The sequence below is a fragment of the Macrobrachium nipponense genome, chromosome 2 (assembly GCF_015104395.2).
Source record: "Macrobrachium nipponense isolate FS-2020 chromosome 2, ASM1510439v2, whole genome shotgun sequence".
Classification (NCBI taxonomy): Eukaryota; Metazoa; Arthropoda; class Malacostraca; order Decapoda; family Palaemonidae; genus Macrobrachium; species Macrobrachium nipponense.
In genome coordinates, this window is record NC_087201.1 from 39,525,331 (window position 1) to 39,545,330 (window position 20,000).

At 37.4% G+C, this 20,000-nt stretch overlaps 2 protein-coding genes across 2 annotated transcripts in view; both read left to right on the forward strand.

Moving 5' to 3' along the window:
• The window catches only part of LOC135220538 (blastula protease 10-like), a 67,534-nt gene extending 49,921 nt beyond the window's left edge, over positions 1-17,613 (forward strand). The window contains exons 6-18 of the mRNA XM_064257724.1: positions 1-141; positions 1,669-1,859; positions 2,155-2,349; positions 3,791-3,917; positions 4,110-4,244; positions 5,053-5,136; positions 7,501-7,663; positions 7,985-8,122; positions 13,886-14,360; positions 15,052-15,146; positions 15,775-15,907; positions 16,419-16,517; positions 17,236-17,613. Coding sequence (XP_064113794.1) covers positions 1-141; positions 1,669-1,859; positions 2,155-2,349; positions 3,791-3,917; positions 4,110-4,244; positions 5,053-5,136; positions 7,501-7,663; positions 7,985-8,122; positions 13,886-14,360; positions 15,052-15,146; positions 15,775-15,907; positions 16,419-16,517; positions 17,236-17,484 — 2,225 coding nt within the window. The 3' untranslated portion in view covers positions 17,485-17,613. The remainder of the gene's footprint in view (positions 142-1,668; positions 1,860-2,154; positions 2,350-3,790; positions 3,918-4,109; positions 4,245-5,052; positions 5,137-7,500; positions 7,664-7,984; positions 8,123-13,885; positions 14,361-15,051; positions 15,147-15,774; positions 15,908-16,418; positions 16,518-17,235) is intronic.
• The window catches only part of LOC135220539 (cubilin-like), a 283,132-nt gene that overhangs the window by 132,721 nt on the left and 130,411 nt on the right, over positions 1-20,000 (forward strand). The window lies entirely within an intron of this gene.

Sequence of the window (20,000 nt, forward strand, 5' to 3'; positions counted from 1 at the left end):
AAGAGCTGTTTGAAGCTGACATCTTGCTGTCTCCTGAGCAGAAAAGGCAATTATTGGAGAGGAAGGCCATATCATACACTTCCTCGAGATGGCCAAATGGGCCAAACGGAACTCCAGTTGTCCCTTACCAGTTTGGAGACTGTGAGTAAAAACCACATTCACCACAGCCACATTACCCTACCGCCTCCAATTCATCTAGCCAGCACATTTTAGTCACACTCTCCTCTGTCCCAAGACTTCTTCATTATACATCCTTTCCACAAACCTAATGCCCTACATTATCTCCTCATGGTCAAACCACCTTAAATCATTCAGCTCCATTTTTCATCTTTGCTAAACTATGTATAATATCTTCACCTAAGCACCAGCTGTTGCATTTATTCTCAAGAAATACCTAAATGAGCAAAGTACTACCCAACTTCCCTTGCCTGCTTCATTGAGCAATCTTGTAACCACCCTTCTACTGACATTTTCTTTCAACTTTCTACACTGACAGGCACTATAGGTTATTTCGCCAGTCTCTCCATTGTCTCTCCATTGCCAAACACTTAACACTGTACCATCTGCAAAATTCACCGCACCATTTATTCATGAATTTGCAATATCATATAAATTTACTCTTACATCTGTCTTCTTTTATTCTTTCTGATTATTTTATCCATAAGAATATCTTACCTTCCTGGAAACAAAGCACATCCTTATCTGAGACTGTCAGTACCTCCCACATAGCAGTCTTACATTTCTCTAAGTGGATGCCTGTGTTCATATAAAACAACTTTGTTTTACTTTGTACTCAAGCTTCTGACATAATTTTCATAATAATTTCTTGATCCATACATACTTTACCTTATCTAACCCTCAGATCACCTTCCTATTACACCTTCCATCTATCTTACATTGTTTCAAACCTTACTATGCACACGCACAGGGATATGTAGCAATGTTATGAGACTTTAATATTCACAGTACCTGTTTCACATTTCACCTTTTACAAAAGAATGATCTTAAACACCAAAAGCCGTCTTAAATAGCAAAGCCATCCAGTTGCAATAGTCCCATCATACTGCGACCTCTATAATAGTCCGATTAAATGCATTTCCATTTTCCACCCATTTAGCTACCTGACTTCTGTCGTCAAGAGTCACTACCTAAAACATCATAGATTCATCTTGGCTTCAACTCTCATAGCTATCAGATCTTACTCTTTTGTTCTTTATCTCTAATACTTCTTCCCTCAACTTGAAGTTCGGGGAAAACATTGATTTAGTTTTAGCTGCGCGTACAAAGGTGTCGTAATGACAAATTTCATTTCTGTTCCAAGAAGCATAAAGATTTGTCTCACAAAGGAAATGTCAGTACTGATTTCTGGCGTATATTGTAGTCCTGTGCATTGATAAAATTCAAGGGCGCGTGTCAAGATCCTGGTTTTTTAGACAAAGCTTTAACAAGAAACTTTGGTATTAAATAGAATCAGCACATTACATATTCAGCCTCATTAGGCCATGAGGAAAAGAGGATTTCACATATCTATGGAAAAGAGTTTATTGCTGATGACTAAAGTTCACTGAAGACTTTAGCATCATTGGTTGAACGAGTTTAAGTGATCATTATGTGCATGCTGATAAAATTTTAAGAATGATTTAGAATTTTCCCCTTGTGTTATTCCAGCGGCTGTGAATACAACGCAAATAGAGGCAGGGCTGGCTCACTGGGAGGAGCATACCTGTATCGACTTCCAGTTAATTACAGGTACTCCTCCAGCGAAGTACTTGAACTTTTTCAAAGGCTCTGGGTGCTGGTCATACGTCGGAATGATATCAACACCACAAAATGTATCCATTGGAGATGGATGCACTAGCGTGAGTCTTTGACATCCAGTGGAACAAATTACTTTGTCAAGAATAATGCAATGCAGAGCCCTGATTTTATTTACCTGGGAGACAATGATACTTTGTTAAATAAGCGTGTTGAAAATATACTTACTAGGTATGACCAACTCGTTTTCAGTAAAGCACATATTTAACAATGAATTTGACCTGTTGCCTGCACTTAAAGGAAAATATTAGGCTTACCTTTGCCTAATTTTACCTCATTTCAGGAGGTTCTTAAAAGTGAGCATTACTAGTCTCACTTTCGTTATAATTGACTTTTCAGTTGGGAACCGTTGTTCACGAGGTGGGCCATGCCATGGGATTCTTCCATGAGCAGTCACGCTCTGACAGGGACGACTATGTGACCATCATTTTGGCAAATGTGCAAGCGGGCAAAGAGGGAAACTTTGATAAAGAAGTCGACAACAACTACTCAGTGCCATATGATTTCTCTTCGGATATGCATTATGGTTCGGAGGTAAGTTGACTGGCAACTTTGTAAAGCTTACTAAGAGTCTGTAAACATTAGATTTTCATCTGCGTCCATTATCTATTTCTGCATCATTAGAAAGAGCCGCTAGGAAGGCCAGTATAAACTGACGTGTTTCATGACAAAATTAATTATGATCAATGCAACCTCCTCTATGGTAGAGGCTTGAAGTTGATTTCAGTTCCTCCAGAATTAACGGAAGAATTGAGGAAGCGAGTTAGAAGAGAATTTATTAAAACCTCTTTACCTGTGAATGATAAATTGCACTACAATAATTATTTCATTGTATTATTGATGGTACGTTTATATCCTAAGTCCTTTCTTCTTTTTGAAGAAGTCTATTGTTTTACCAGCTCTAGAAGTCTTACTTTTTATGAAATGGTCTAATATTAACAAATTTCGAACCAGTTGTTTAACGGATGATTGGTTTGCTGAATTTAGGATCATTAGGCTGTGGAATTTCCTTGTAGCTAATTACCATCAGTGCCTTCATTCTCGAGTTTATCTGGCTGTCAGTGAAATGATGATTTGATCATTTTTTTATTGATTGAATTTCTAGCACCTCTGAAAATGCATAAGGGCATGAATCGATAGATATCCATTCTTAGGTCTGTCCATCCGCACTTTTCTGTCCACCCTCAGATCTTCAAAACTACTGGGGCTAGAGGATTCCAAATTGGTATGTTTATCATCCAACCTCCAATCATCAAACATGCCAAATTGCAGTCATCTAGCCTAAGTATTCTTATTTCATTTTATCTTATTAAAGGGTAAAGTTAGCCATAATTGTAACTGATAACAACATATGCCAGGCCACCACCGGCCGGTAGTTAAAATTTTAAGGGCCCCGGCTTATACCGAGACCACAGAAAATAGAGATCTATTTTCGGTGGCCTTGATTATACTCTGTACAGAGCACTCGATTGCGCCTACGAAACTTCGGAGCACTTTTTACCTGTTCTTTATTCAATATGATAATGTAACACTAAGGTACATACGAATGAATGCTGTTTATTTTAGTGGCAACTATGAAAACTTACATTATATGGTAAAGTTCTTTTAATTCTCAATGCCTGCTGATGAGCAATAATTTATGTGCACCTATACTAATGCTTGAAGTTGATTTCTTGACATTCTTTAATAAAGCCATTGTATAGCTTTCCTATATCTCATCCTGAACATTTAGTCTTCAAAAGCTTTAAAGGCATCGGATGTTCTGCTGGATCATTCTTCGACTTTTGACATTGTCTACCACTCAACTCTTTCAGCTGACTCTATCGATGCCGGAGCAAGGCTAAAATCTATCCCTAGAAATCATACTAAATACATTATCTTACTTATTCTGATTACATGCAAATTTATGAAATACGTTTCGAAGTTAACACTGTATTTCTGCTTTGAATCAGAGCTTTGTCTTTTATCCTACCAGTACTTCACTGTGAACGGCAAAAGTACCATGGTAACCAAGAATCCGTTGGCGCAAGAACTCATCGGCACCAGCAAAGGGCTGAGCCACTACGATAAGCTACTGGCTAACACGATGTATCCATGCATTAGTGAGTTGAAGCTGGTATTGTTTACTTGTTGCAGTATAGACAGTTAAGATGGTATCATGAAGGACCTATCATTCATTAACATGTGTTTCACAATCACATTATGATCGAAATGCATGTACTTTAGAAGTGAGGGAATGCAAATAATCTAAGGCTATTTTTCTTGGTCCATTTCTGCACCAATTTGGAAATCAGCAAAGTGGAAGCAAAACTGCAACATCACCGGGAACCCTTGCCAGAATGACGGCTACGTAGGAAAAAACTGTTCCTGTGTTTGTCGCAGTGGAACAAGTGGCGCTAACTGCGAGACTGTTAACAAAGGGTACTATGGTAAGTATGTGGCTTCCGGTCATTTGTGAAGAAGACTATAAAGTTTGTACGCCATGTTCTTCTTTGACAGAGAAGAATGAGATTCAGAACTTCTGATGGCTAACAGAATACCAGGTATTACAATGACAATAAATTTGCCTTCCAAAGGGAAGTTCATTCACTACAAGGGAGAAAATGGGACCATACATTCAATTTTAGCCTTTTTTTATCCTTCACTCATACACTATAGCTGGAAAGTAATTGTTCCCGGCGCTTTGTGGTTGTAATCATTTTTACAGTTGTACTTTCATTTTATTTTACCGTGAAAGTAAAAGGATAGGCAATGCCATCATTTTACGGATAAGGTTTGTTTTGCTGTTTTATATATTCGAGATTGATTCTAGTTGCATGTTTAAATGAAGAGGGAAAATGAAAATATCTAATATAATTTAAAGAATATAATTTAGACGAATTTAGAGTAAGATACTACACGTAACACAAATTCCCCTAACAAAGTAAAAGAAATAAAAGGGAGACCAGGCATACGCATTATTTACAACAATGGCATTTCAAATCATTCTAAGGCCATTTTTTTCATTTTTCCTTCAAATAAGTGAATATGGCAGTATGAAAGTTTATCATTCTTAATGATACCAGGTATCAGGATGTGAGTTGTAATGTATGAAGAAAAGTGAAATCACCCTACAAATGATTCACTGATATTTGTTTCTAATGAAACCTCCAGCCTAGATCTTTTTTCTATAAATCTAGTTATTATATGTACTCAGTTAATTAAAGAAACTAGTTAAAACTTTCTTTTGCATTGCAGACAGTCTTCTCTCAGGTTGTTCAGCAAATGTCACAGCACCTGGGACAGTAACATCTCCCAACTACCCCAGTAATTATCCATCAGGTGAGTTTAAAGTATCAGACTGGGGAATCTCATGCCTAGGTGCCCCACCACTTAAGCATCAGGTAAGCCTTCAGGAGCATATTGTGCATTCTGCTGTTCTTTTACCTTTGAACTTCTCTATGAGAGCTTTTGTGCTCTCATCCGCTAATACAAGGGAATTGTTTGGTATAGCAATCCTTTCAGTGCTTCCGAGGACAAATATACCTTTGCATTTTTCTTTCTTGTTATTTAACTCCTATTTTAATTCACTGACTTTTACTGGCTCACATTCCTATTTTCCATCTCCCTCTTGATTTGATTCATTCTGCTCTTTCTGTCCTAATGACGATTAATGATTCGCGTAAGGAATTTACAATTGTTAATTTTCGCTCTAAGACACCCTTAGGTATCAAATTCTTATATTCTCACTTTGTAAATTTTGGTGACTTTTCATCCGAGACAGCAAATCATTAGACATCTGTGATAAATGATTGACGTCCCTTCCCACGGACCACACGCAAAGAGAAGGTGTTTTCTAACTCTCAATCTGCAAGGCGCAGCTTGCAAAAGTAATCCCCTCAACATTCAACTTTCAGCAGTCGTATTTTATGTTTGCTCGCCTAGTACATACCGAAAGTAACTTGAATGGTACTTTTCTTTTTCAGTCCTTTTGATATGGCCAATGATTTGACTCCCAGACTGGAGTCTGTGATAACCTTGGACAGGAAAATACAAATAATTCATCCTTCATTTTCTTGATAATTCATCCTTCATTTTCTTGACTCTTCTACAGACAAAGGATCTCCCTGATTTATCAAGTACCTGTCTGTGTCTTATTTTGTGCCTAGTCACATAACGGTCATTGTTGTAACAATATCTTGTACAATTTTATTTGAGTATTATAATATGACTACTCCAGGTTGCGGTAGTCTCTTCCACAACTTACTCCTTATTATATTTACTTTAATACACGTTTTGATAGGCTGCCCCACCAGTGTTGTTTGTAACACGCCAATAGCACAAAAAAATGCATCAACCAAGTGCCCTTTAAGTGGGTGGATAATGATGTTCCACGTAGATTTATTCTATTACCAGCTTGATACTGCTTATGGGTAACCAAAGAAACAGACTTACAGACACTAATAACACCTTTATTATCATCGAAGGTATATAAAACAAATGACATTTACTTAGTAAAATATACACTACCACTGATAACACTACCACCTACTGAACTCAACTTTACCCTAAACCTACAATGGCACTAGACAAAATAAAGTACATTACAGCACCACTGAAAAAAATAAAAAAACTCTTGAGGTAGTATCAAAGACATCAAGTTTCTCCAAAGCTAGGGTACCACCAGATGATTTAACCTAATTTCCTAGAAACGAGACTTGGCTTACCTTAGCCTACATTTCCACATATCCTAAAAACCACCAATTCCTAATACTTCACCTTTAACTCTGCAAACATTTTCTTACTCTGATACCTTTTAACAAGAGCGCCAGGTATAGTATACCCCATGGGATGCTTCTTTCATTCTTCGGCAGTCTTCCTGCGCGTGGCGTGGTTCTCCCCAGACAAATATTAGGAGTTCCGCAACCCACTCCAGAATCTGTTGCCTGAGAGGAAAAATAAAACTCCCAGTTTTCTTACCTATAAGTTTAACTAGGCCAGCCCAAGGGGGGCCTACAAGTGTCTGCCTATTAAAACAACGTCAAAAAGTGGAAAGACGATTATTGGATATAAAATGTCGTTAGGACAGCTTCCATTTTAAGTATCTTTCAGCTCAATTAAACAAACTCATTTTCTTAACGTATATTACAGCATAAATTATACAATGCTGTAAGTACTACCCCGGACAACTAGTGTCCTTGTGGCTGGGATAAACGGAAAAGGACGCTTCATTATCCCCGCATGCTCGGCGTCGTTTCTGTCGGTCATCTTGCCACTTCTTGACGAATTTTGGCTACATACAAAAACAAGCTTCCATTCGGTTTAGCCCGCAACACACCCAGGCATTACACTTCAAAACATTCCAAACATTTGTATTAACATAGTTAACGGCTCACAGCAGTATATACCTAAAATATCATTAATTTTGTCATTCGGAATTTGGATAGCATGACAATTAATAATTCGTACAATATAACTCGTGGTTTCCAACTAAGGTTCCACCCAGCCATTCAGTGGTTTGTGAAATTGTGTACGCAGAACTGTGGCAAAACTGCATGCTATTATCATGTACGATTAATTATAAACTGAATCAAATGTTCATTTCTTTTTTGGTTACTGCCGGTGGAAAACGGTATCAGTTCAAAGACAAGGTTTGCAAATGAGTGTGATTACCTCCCTTTTCACTTTTCTCCTTTCGATTTGCAGGCTTAAAATGTGTGAAATGGATCCAGGCCCCTGAGTGCACCACTGTGAAAATAAAGTTCAATGCTTTTAAACTTTACGGAAGAAACGCTTATTGTGGTGGAAACAGCTGCTGTTATTTCGACGCCCTGGAGATTAGGTCCACCAATCTCACTGTTGGAGAAGTGTAAGGAATCAAAAGGTTTTTGTAGAAGAGTCTTGAAAACTTAGGTCATTGTGATTTCTGAACATTTGGTTGTTGACCATCAAAAGTAAAAGTTTTAAAGAATGGTTTTATATTGATTCTTCCGTTGATGCACAAGGTGCACATTATCAAAGGAATACTGCAAGTAACACAACATCGTATCAGATTGTCAGGCATTCTCTTGGGCTGGGCAGACGGGTTAGTAAATTCATTTAGTTATCTATACACCCCCATCAGCCTTTGGGAAATAAAATTACTTTGGTATATTTTGGAAGTGACAATGCCTTGTTCTCGTCTTTACAGCTACTGTGATCAAGAGATTGCTGTTGGCACAGAATTTATCTCCTCCAGCAATCAGATGATCCTCGTCTTTAAGACAGGCACAAACTTCTATTACGGATGGTCTGCCAATGTGACCTTTGAACCTGTTCCTTCGTGCACGTAAGATTTTCATTCTCTTTCTCACAGCTAGAATCACGTTCCTATGGAAAGATCACATACACACCCATTTTAGATGCACTTATTCGTACTACTCATTAGAGCAAAATGTAAATAATGATAACAATGATATTATTAAATCTTATTTCAGCTCAAGGCCATATACATGGAATATACAAAATATAGATTGTAACATACACAATCTAGATACATGAGATAACATGATGAAAAATGATAAATCAGCAATATCCACAGTTGCTAAAGAAGTTTAAAAGATAGTATTCATAATAATGATGATAACTGTAATGATATTGAGAATAGTTGAAAAGAAAGCATTCAAATGATGGCAATTAGTGAGCTGTTTGCATATTATTAAATTCCAACTAGGAACCTTAGGTGGTTAACGGAGTCAGGTCCCGAAGGCTAAACACGAAAATTGAAAGAAGCAGAACTTTGTACTGATAATATTCACAGTAATAATGCAAAAAAGAAAATACCAGTAATGGCAATAATCGTAGAAATATTATTATAATAATAATGACAGATTCTGCAGATGACACTTACAAAAATAGAGATTAAGTCATTTAGGGAGCAGACCCCTCATTTGCCCATCCTTCCCATAATTTAGATCTTCTTCTTGCCTCACTCCTTAGGATCCTTTGTATGAGCAGATTGCTGCTGTTTCTTAGTCGGGTGAACAGATTGGACATTGTTCTCCCGTGGCAGAGAGGTAGCGAGGAGTGTTTTTGAGGCGTCTCAGAATGTCATTGTGAACAGCAGTGATACGTCTCATGGTCTCTCAGGTATAGATCGTCCAAAGGGAACACCCATATATACCGTAGCAGTATGAGCAGAAGAGCAACAGTTTCATGTCTCGTTGACAGAAGGCAAATTCTCGCCTTTAAGAACATCGAGGTGTTGAGATAGGCAGGAAATCCTGTAAGCTATTTTATGTTTAATTTTGCATGGGAGATGAGGGGGTCGAAGCCCGTGAGAAACTTGACTCTTTCTACTATGGTGTCTAGCCTCACCAAAGCTCAAATTGTAATTCACAACGTGACTTCTCTTCCCAGGTTTCTGGCGAGGTGATTCACGATTGCTGAGCGTTGGTCCAGCATGCACAAGAGAGGTTCTTTTCTTTTTTCTACTTGTTTGAGTTTTCCACCTGCCAGTCCCCTCCTGATCATTCTCATCATCATGCATGATGGGGGGTTGGGGGGGGGGGAGATATAGGGTCGGGAGACTCACAAGAGCTAGTGATAATTGCTGAGGATCTGTCTTCCACCGGAGCCACTGGGGAAGGAGAGGTGTTTGGAAATCTAATGATTCCCTCCGAAAAATCTTTAGGTGTCGTGGCCACTTCATCCAAAGGAGAGAGGGTACTTCCCACTTGGGTATGTATGGCCATCTCGACTTCATGTCGCACTCTCACTTCTCTCGTGTTGCTGGGAGGTGAGGAAATAATAGATGCCACTTTCAAAAGAGTCTGATGGCTTGCTGTGCGATTGGCTAATGATTACTGCACTCATTTGATCGCATCCCAGATCCATAGTAGATTGCTATTTGCTTCAATAGTGTTAAGACTGTAGAGTAATTCCTGTAAGCCTTTGATCACATCCCAGATCCGTGAAAATTTATCATTTTGTTTTTTTATAGGGATCGTGCCGCTTTAGAGGTCCTGCACAACAGTTAGGATACGCTTTAGACTCAGAAGACAGGAACCTGGGCAAGGTCAAATTCATAAACACTCTATTGCTGAAGGCCGGATACAGGCGCAAAGGACATTTGAAGGGATTGCTTCTTAAACACACACATAACACACAAAGAACTGATCGAATGCGGTGATGCCACAAATCTTCAGACTTGCTCAATATAAATCTTATGTTCCCAGAATTCCTTCAAAGGGCAGGAAGTGACTGAGTTACTTCACAGTAAGTTACTGTATTGAATGGGAGAGTGTGGAACACAGACACTGGTTTACATTATCTCCTTTTGTAATTTCTCTTAGTGACTGCAAATACCTGGAGGTCATTCAAGCAATGAGCACTAGTAAATCACATACAAGGGAACCACAGCGCTTAAATTAGATTAACTTCATAGAACAAGGGGGCACGGCTGTGGGTGAATGGCAAGGGATAGCTATGAATGTTCGCACAGAACACAGAGATGAAAAATACAGTAAAAAGATAAAAGTGACTGCCACAATGCACCCGTACTTTACCGTCTTCGATCGCTGGTCTCCGCCTCTTAAAGGGTGCCAATGAATAAAGGGAGGTGCACTTAAATGCAGCCAGGTAGGGTCTAACTTGCAGCCACGTGGAAACACAAAGGACTAGGGTAGCTCAGCAGATAAGGAGCTGTGGACTTCACTAAGTGTAGAGCGTCTGAGAGCGCAGTCCTCTCAGTGACCTCTTTTATTAACTGCTGTGTCCTCTGGCGGCTTGTGGATTAACTCTCGGTTTTTGGGAGCTGGCACTGGCGTTTCAAATTCTGAAAGACGAGGCAGACAGCAGGAAAGTCGAACAGAGGGATGCACAGATCAGCGAGAGAGACAGAAAAGAGGTGCCTTGCAATTGTTCATTCAAAAAAACCACTTAATTTAAGTTATACTGAGAGTGGCAAAATGGGGAAAGTATAGAACAGTTTCCTCAAATTTTTTGAGTTGTTTTAATTTTTTCTTAGAGGGAATTTGCTGTTTGGAAGCATTTTTTGCCATATGGTACACTGGAGGTAGGCTTAGATCAGCAGGCTCCTTTGGAGGCAGATTGCAAGGGTCATCGGCGTAGACTTCCATCAAAGTTTATTTCCTCTTCAGAGAAGGCAGTTTAGACATATTGTATAGCAGACTCGATGGTGGAATGGATAATTGGTATTGTATAAAGTAAAGACAATTGTTTGTGAGGACGGAACTTGTGTGTATGGCGCAGCTATCGGTAGGTGCCAGGGTCACTTGCTCGACGGTTGGAGGTTCGTCGGATGACATTTTTGTGGTAAAAGGAGGGCCAAGTACTATTTGTACACAGCACTCTTTTACCCATTTCCCCTGGCCAATGGGTCTCAAGTAACTGTAATTTGAAAGATTTCGAAGACACTGATTGGAACAAAACGTACATTAATATATCTGCAATTAGACAACACTCTCCGTTCATTTATGTATGATTCCTCTAAGTTAAATCATTACAGCATATTTCTTTCTTTGCCCTAGTTTGCTATCCTGAGGTGGAGGTCCTCGTTCTCTTCTCCCTCCCCCATCATCTTTCTCTGAACCCGCAGCGCTCATATATATACGTCCTTTCCCTTTCATGGTGAATGCACCCAGTATCTTGTTTAGTGAATTTTAATTTTATAGTACTTATAAACATACATGCATATATATATATATATATATATATATATATATATATATATATATATATATATATATATATCTATATATATATATATAGATATATATATATCATATATATATATAATATATATATATATGTATATATATATAAGAATAATATATATATCTATATAGATATATATATATATATATATATACATATATCTATATATAGATATATCCGTATATATTATATCATATATATATATATATAGATATGATATAATCTATATATATCGGATATATATATATATCTATCCTATACTCGATTATATATAATATGATATCTATATATATATATATCTATATATATATATATATATATATATATATATATATATATATATATATATATATACTATATATATCTATATATATATATCTAGATATATAGTATATATCTATATATATATAGATATACTATATATATATTTATATATATATATATTAATATATAGATATATATATATCTATATATATATATATCATATATATATATATATATATATAGTATATATATATATATATTATATATATATATATATATGGATATATACATGTATATTACATACACTTATATGCAAGCCATCTAATATAAAACTGAACCACATGTGCAGAAAACATCCACAAGAAACGCTGCCTCTAACAACTTCGCAGAAAGTTCACCAGTAGCACCACTCTATTTTACTTTACGTGGACTCTTACTTTATGAATATTGATGCCCTTCTTCTCCAAAACATCCTTCAAACCATCTAGTCACTCCTTTCCAGGTCTTCCTCCCAATACTTTCAAATTGTATATTCTTTTCAAAAACTTGTCATCCTTCATTCTCACTACATGAACTCGCCATTTCATAACACTCTTTCTAGGTCTATCCATCCCCCTACTCTGACCCTTTACCACTCCATCTTCTTTCTGAAAGTCTAAAAAAAAAATTTCAGTTCTCGTTCTACCAAAAATGCTACATGGACAATTCATCTCTACAAACAAACACACACATATATATATGTATATATATATATTATTATATATATATATATATATATATATATATATATATATATATATATATATGACTGGTAAAAATGTTCTGTTTACAACGGAATTCCATCTAATAGAAGGAGTCCCATAAAAAAAAGGCTGCAGACGGTGCTTTAAAGCAGAACAGGGAACCATTTTACTCGGGTTATTTGATATTAATTTTAATTTTAAGCATGGAATTTCACCATCAATGATTCGAGTAAGTTTCTGTGACAATTTCAGGGTGGAAGTATAAGGAAAAGAGGCATACATGAGTTTCATTGGAACGTCAACAATAATAAACAAACTTTTATCTAAATATCTGAAACTAGTTCCACAGATTGTTGATGTTCCAAAGAAACTTATGTATACCTCTATTCCTTATACTTCCACCCTGAAATTGTCACAGAAACTTACTCGAATCATTGATGGTGAAATTCCATGCTTAAAATTAAAATGAATATCAAATAACCCAAGTAAAATTGGTTCACTGTTCTGCTTTAAAGACCGCCTGCAGCCTTTTATGAGGTCTAATGTTCTGTATAAATTTACGTACCCAGGATGTCCTGGTATCTATGTTGGATCTACCAAGAGACTGTTGCAGATGCAATATTGCAGCCACATGGGGTATAGATTTAGAAGTGGCCAGAGATTAAGTAGACCAGAGCATTCAAATATCAAGAATCATGCCATCAATTGTAAGACTGAAGTCGAGAAACAGCACTTCTCCATTTTAGGTTACACAGGACTCTGAGTATTCAACAACATTTGAGTCATTATTTATCAAAATACTTGTTCCTTCGTTGAATAGCAGTAGTTCATCGTCTCTGCTGTACCTGGCATCGTTTTCTTGCTGAATTGAATCCCATTTATAGTCATTCTCTCTCCTCCTTTCCTAGTGAATGGTTGGTGCTTCGGTGGCTATAGTTTTAATGTTCTTTTTTCTCTTTTAATTTTGAAGTATTTTGCCAATTTTCAAATTATGATTTTTAAATTTCAAATTTTATATTGTAATTCTGTGTATTTTTTTTATTCATTTAAATGTACTTTTTATTTTATACAGACTTTAGTATGCCACGGACCCTGTGCGTACTGTTTTCTTTAGCGAATAAAGACTGTCTATCTCAATCATGTGTCTTCGGTTTTCCTGAAGTATTGTATACATTTATATAAATTATAGATATATATATATCTATATATATATATATATATATAATATATATATATATATATATAATGGCATCATTCTTAAGTATCTCTCAGTCAGAAAGATTCTCTTTCTTTACTCTAAGCAAACTAGCAAAAAGTAATTTCGACAAATCTTTATGCCTAAAATTGATGTCCAACGATTTCTACAGCCCCAATACGACTTCAACAAGTACATCAACGAGTACAAGTACTTCAACCACCACAAGTACTTCAAGTACAAGTACTCCAACCACCACAAGTACTTCGACTAGTACAAGTACTACCACCACAAGTACTTCAACTAGTACAAGTACTCCGACCACCACAAGTACCACAACCACCACAAGTACTCCAACGACCACAAGTACGCCAACCACCACAAGTACTTCAACTAGTACAAGTACTCCGACCACCACAAGTACTACAACCACCACAAGTACTCCAACGACCACAAGTACGCCAACCACCACAAGTTCTTCAACTAGTACATCAACAAGCACTACGACGCAAAGTACAAGCACATCCCCTCCTGCTGCTGCTTGCAGCGTTGTACAGCTGAGTCCCACTCAAATACAATGGACTTCTCCCAACTTCGGCCTGGGTAACTACCCTAACAATGAACCCTGCTCACTTTCATTATCATCGGTAAGTCTTGTCACTCAGTAAACATCGCATCTAGACCTCTTCTTACAATATATATCACTTTCAAGTCTCAGCTACGAATCCCCTCATACTTTTTTTGTTCCTGACCAAAGAACAGTCCTTAATCTAAAGACGTTGTAGAGGTAGTTAAAAAATATTCAAATGACATTATCAAATTCTTTGGAAAGGTGGTTTTATTCAAATCACCTCCATTGCGATTCTAAATTTAGATTATTTTTTATTTTCTTTCTTCATGCATGTCTGTCTGTCACTTTTATCTTTAGCATGATTACCAGAAAAACTGATAATTAAACTCTGATCAACCTGTGAATGTTTTCACTCAATGGAAACATTTTTCATGTAACCCCCTCCTTATGATTAACCGCTGGGGATGTGACGAAATCTGCCTGAGAGACCATGACAGATATTCACCCAATGAATGAGTTCACACAATTTTGTTAAGTTTACTTCTCATTTGAAATCCTTGTCTTTTACATTTTATCATCCACTTCTAAGGTATGGGAATATTTGACTGGTGTGAATTCCTTTCTTTAACAACTGCAAATTAAAACAGATTGCATATTTCAATTACTATAACCATGGTTCCTGTAACGCCAATTGTAATATGAAATCAAGCTGTAAAATGTACAAAGATGTATTCTAGCCCAAGTAATGAAAAATCTTTCATTTTCAGCCCTTTCCAGCTTGGGCCGAGGTACAACTTCTCACTTTCAGTTTGCACAGAACGGATTATGTTTTGTTCCCAAGTGAAGTCAGATCACCTCTCATGTACGTATTAAGACTTGATCACTTCTTGCTAATGTATAAGTTTCTTTTGCCTATGAATGCTCCATTTTAGCGTATTTAATTCCTGCCCTATGCTTTACATGATAATGCTGCACTTAGACTTTAGGACAGTTGATGTACATGATCCTGTGCATCTACAGTAAAAGGTAGCATCAACCATCCACTGAGATACTATATCACTTATGACTGACCCTTTCAGGACAGGCTAGGCAGCTAGATGTTAGTTCCCCAGTTCGCTAGGAAAAGATATGAAAGGGCAAAGTATAACAGGGATGGAAGTAGAGAAATTAAAGAGAAAGAAAACATAAAATGCTGAAGGCAATATCTTTTAAATCTGCTGAATGAAGGAAACTGATACAGAAATAGGATGATGACACGCCAGAGAGCCGAAAAGACAATACGAAATCTAAAGAAGTTGAGCTGCTCTCACTGCATTCCGACCCATTTCTACTCTAATAAACTCTTGTAGATGGGCTTCGGCTGTACCGGTTTGGTTATATGGAGAATCTTTTGTCAAGATCTCTCTCTCTTTAGTAGCGTAATTTGCCTCAGGAACTCCGCAATGATTCTGTTTAATGCATAAGAAGTTATCATCTTCATATTCTTACAGCCTGAGAAACTCTCAGACTGGCATCAGGACGCTTCCGTCCATGAATACCGTCGCCGAATTCTTCAACAGCGCGACCAGAAGCGGCGTCGGATTCAACATGACAATCACTAGCAAAACATCCAATTGTCACCAGGTACAGCTGAACAAGCACGCTTCTTGGTCATGCACTTTGCGATATGTAGATATGTACTTTTTCTGTACAAGTATGAATTAGAGTCACTTTATTCCAAAATATCACATGAAAAGGAACATAACTCATCTTCTGGGAACCACCGTCAATTGGTGCAAGCTTTGGTGGCCAGAAGCTAAGAAGCCAGGAAGCTTGTTGTTATAAGAGCGTATTTGTTCTGTCTTTCCTGTTGCTAAATAATCATTATTAGTTAATAACATTACTCATAGTAACAGTCATGCCATTATCTGGAAGCTTGCTTTCAATATTTGTTTATTTGTCTGGAGATTTTGTTACTCATAAGCATAATTCCCTTTTTTCTTTTTTCCTCTTACCCAGTAGAGTGGAGGATGACAGTGTCCTTTCTATCAGTGTCTGTTTCTTTGTTCTCTTTGATTTCAGTAGTGTCTTTTTATTTCGAAGAATTATTCTCGTCACATCAATAACTGGTTTTTCTTTTCCAAAATGTTCGCAGCTGATCACTACAGGTGGCGTCGGAGATACGGGCACAATAGCCGCCCCAGTACAGCCCAACTTCACTTGGCTGAACAAAGGTTGTGAATTCTGGATAAGGGTGAGAATTATATTGATAATATTGTATTATTACACTTAAAAAGGCTGTATCAAAGTATTAGGTTTATTTAAAAATTTTCTTCATATCTTTCCTGACTTTTCATTTGCTGTTTGTCTATTTCCCTTGTCCGCTTTCAATCTTATGTTCCCTTTCAAATATGAGGGGAAGAATCTTTCCAGTGAAAGCCTGGTAGCGCATTCATAGTTCTTTACCTTGTTCTATGGGAAGGTATACTTAGCAAGAATAATAATAATAATAATAATAATAATAATAATAATAATAATAATAATAATAATGATAATAATAATAATAATAATGGAGGCGTTTCCAGCTTGATAATATGAGGAGTGAAGAAGTCAGTTCTTTCTCTCTCTCTCTCTCTCTCTCTCTCTCTCTCTCTCTCTCTCTCTCTCTCTCTCTCTCTCTTTGGGTGTGTGTGTGTGTGTGTGAGTCATGATAATAAACGACATGGCTCGGATAACTGACCTAAGACTTTGTCACAAGTCTCTCTTTCGCTGACCATACACTTCCTTCTTTCTTTCAAGTTTAGTTTCCTCTCCTATTGGTATGTCTACTCCTTCAGATTTAGCCAGTACATTTTTAATTATTAAATTCTGGTATGAGGTAAAAAAAAAATGAGGGCGGGGTGGGATGGTCGAACTTCAGTCTTCCCAACCCACAGATATTAACCCTCACACATTCTTTTCCTTCCTGACAGTCTCCAGAAGGCACCAATATTCAGCTCACCTTCAACTCGATGGTCATGACCAGGAGGTGTGCCCAGAACAGCGTCATTGTGAATCCCGACGGTGACGTCACTTATCCATCGGGTAGCAGCAGTAGGTTCTGTGGAACTGCCCTTCCGCCACCAATCACTTCTGCAGCAAACGAAATGAATGTGTTCTTCTTCAGCACCGATAACTCTAAGCGCTTTAATGCCACCTGGTCCGTTGTATCGGGAGCATGATTTATGAGATTATTGGACGGCTGCAATGATGACGTGATCAGAAGTATCCTTCAATGGCAATCATTCAAGTGCAATGATGAATTTTGATACTTAAAAGCATGTTCCTGTAATAAAAAGAGCAAGAGGTTACTCGTATTTTCTTTAACCAAATAAAGGTAACGCATATTAACTTCTTTTTTGTCCTTCAAAGTTACCAGTTACTTCTTTTCCTCTTCTGCTCCATTCATGTCCTCCTAAGGACTTGCTTAGAAGAGGATTCATGGGTTATCTTTCCCTCAGCACGTCTCTGACAAGGTAAACTAGATCATTATAAAAGCAATTGCTCAAATACAGGCAGTATATAACAAGTTTTCTGTGACTTTCAAGGTTTGGCGTGACTCCTTTGTCTCCCACATTCATTTTCTTTCTCAGCTAAAATTAGGTTAGAAAATGGCATAAATTTGTTAGTCCCATTGGCTTTTTCCTATAAAGAATGGAAAGTAAATGCATATTAACCCTTTTGTGTCCTCTTCCTCTTCTCCATTTTGTTGTTCTGTCTTCCCTGATCCAACCCTTTCCCATCTCTGTCTCTTCTTCTACGTCTCTGACAGGCTCCCTCAGATTTAGCTCGACTTCACTAGCTGAGTGGAGCTTTGTGGAGGTGAAAGCAGGGCCGTTAGTGGCAGAATTTCACAGACGGCCGTTGCATTGCAATGATTTTTTTCAAGTAATTCTGTTCTATGACCACAAACAAACCGCAAGATAGGATTAAATCTGAAATACCTTGAAATATTGAACCTGACCCCGAGAGAAAAACTGGAAGGAGCAGGAGAAGGGGGAAGGGGGAAGGGAGGAACAGTCACGAGGGAGGGACCCCAGCATCACATTGAAGGATAAACCAGTCGTCAGATCAGTTATTCGTAAATTGTGCGAGGGACATGAAGTAGATTCAGAAAGCTAAAATGAAGCCGTTCTTCGGTACTGTGCTACATCTAAGTGTATATAGAAAGTAACCAGACATATATTTTTTTTTTTTGGGTCATTTTCAAGATATTACAAAGCATACGGTGGCACAATAAAAGATCTCAGACCCAGCTACTTGCTGGACCATCAGATTAGGACTAGTACACATTTAGCTTCCTCTCTCTCTCTCTCTCTCTCTTTTTTTTTTTTTTTTTTTTTTTTTTTTTGCGTGTCTCGAGATGTCCAAAAGACCATTCTACAACCGGTTATAGTTAGAATATCAAAGGTCCAGTTATTGAAGACAAAGAAACCAATTTCTTGGAGCGTTTTCGAAGTTGCTAGACGTTTCAGTACCTTCGCGTCATTCCTGCTCATCCTCGTTCCCTCACCAGGATCGTCCAACATCGGCATTTTGTCCGCCAGGAAATCTTGCAATAGATACCTCTGTCACCTTCGCATTAATGCATCATGTTGAGGTTTAGGAATTTGCATGTTTTGAAATGTCTAGTAATCTGCAAAATCTCCAAAGTTTCTTTTTGAAAGGCTGACCTTTTAATGTCTCAGGTACAACCCATAAAAAAACATCATTTTGACAGCATGAGAAAATAAAAATAAAAATCTACCGACTTACTATTGGCTTCAGTATGTGTGCATGTTTTTATATATATATATATATTATATATATATATATATATATGTGTGTGTGTGTGTGTGTGTGTGTGTGTGTGTTTGTATGTGTGCGTACATAAGCTTATATGTGCGAGAGTGATCATAGAGTTTAGCATCCAGGTAACGAAAAATTTAAGTCAAATTGACGGTATTATCTTTGTCATCTTTTCCACTGTACCTAAAAGTAGAAATGGAGTAAAAAGATGAAATGTACGTACTCCCCTAGACAGAATGTCTGCACGTACGCACATACTTCTACAATATTAAAGTCGTTCTCAAAGTAGCTGTAGCCACCATAAGTAAACATGCTGCGCTACAACTCTAGGGTTGAGAACTAAAAGGGCCAATGTCAAAAATGGCCGATTGTAGTTAAGACTGTCACTAAACTAGAAATTTATCTCTGTTTCAGTGTTTATAATGGCCAATGTTATAAGTTGAGCAATCACCCCCCCCCCCCCCAAAAAAAAAAAAAAAAAAAAACTTTCGTTTGCTGTACTTACCTGAATTTTAATAAAGGAAGCAATATTTTAAAAGCGTTTTTTTGAAAACATGGTTTTATGACATTGGCCCTTCTAGTTCTCAGCCCTAGAATTAATAGTTCACTTTTAAAACGAAGTTTAGATGACTCACCACGAAAGGCTGAACGTGCGATGATTTACTCCACCTATCACCACGAATTTATGGTTCTGAAAATCAAAACTTTTGATATCGAAATTCATGACCGGCTAAGGTTCAGATTCCAATGGACTGCGATTACTTTTTACAGCACTGAAAGTGCTATAAAATGTAATTGCCGGGTAACATCAAAACACTTAGCGTACATCGATTATATTGTACATTAGTGGTTACCCGAGCCGTCAAAAGTGGCAGTGAAATTTGTCGTTTTGCTATCACGTCGTATCCAC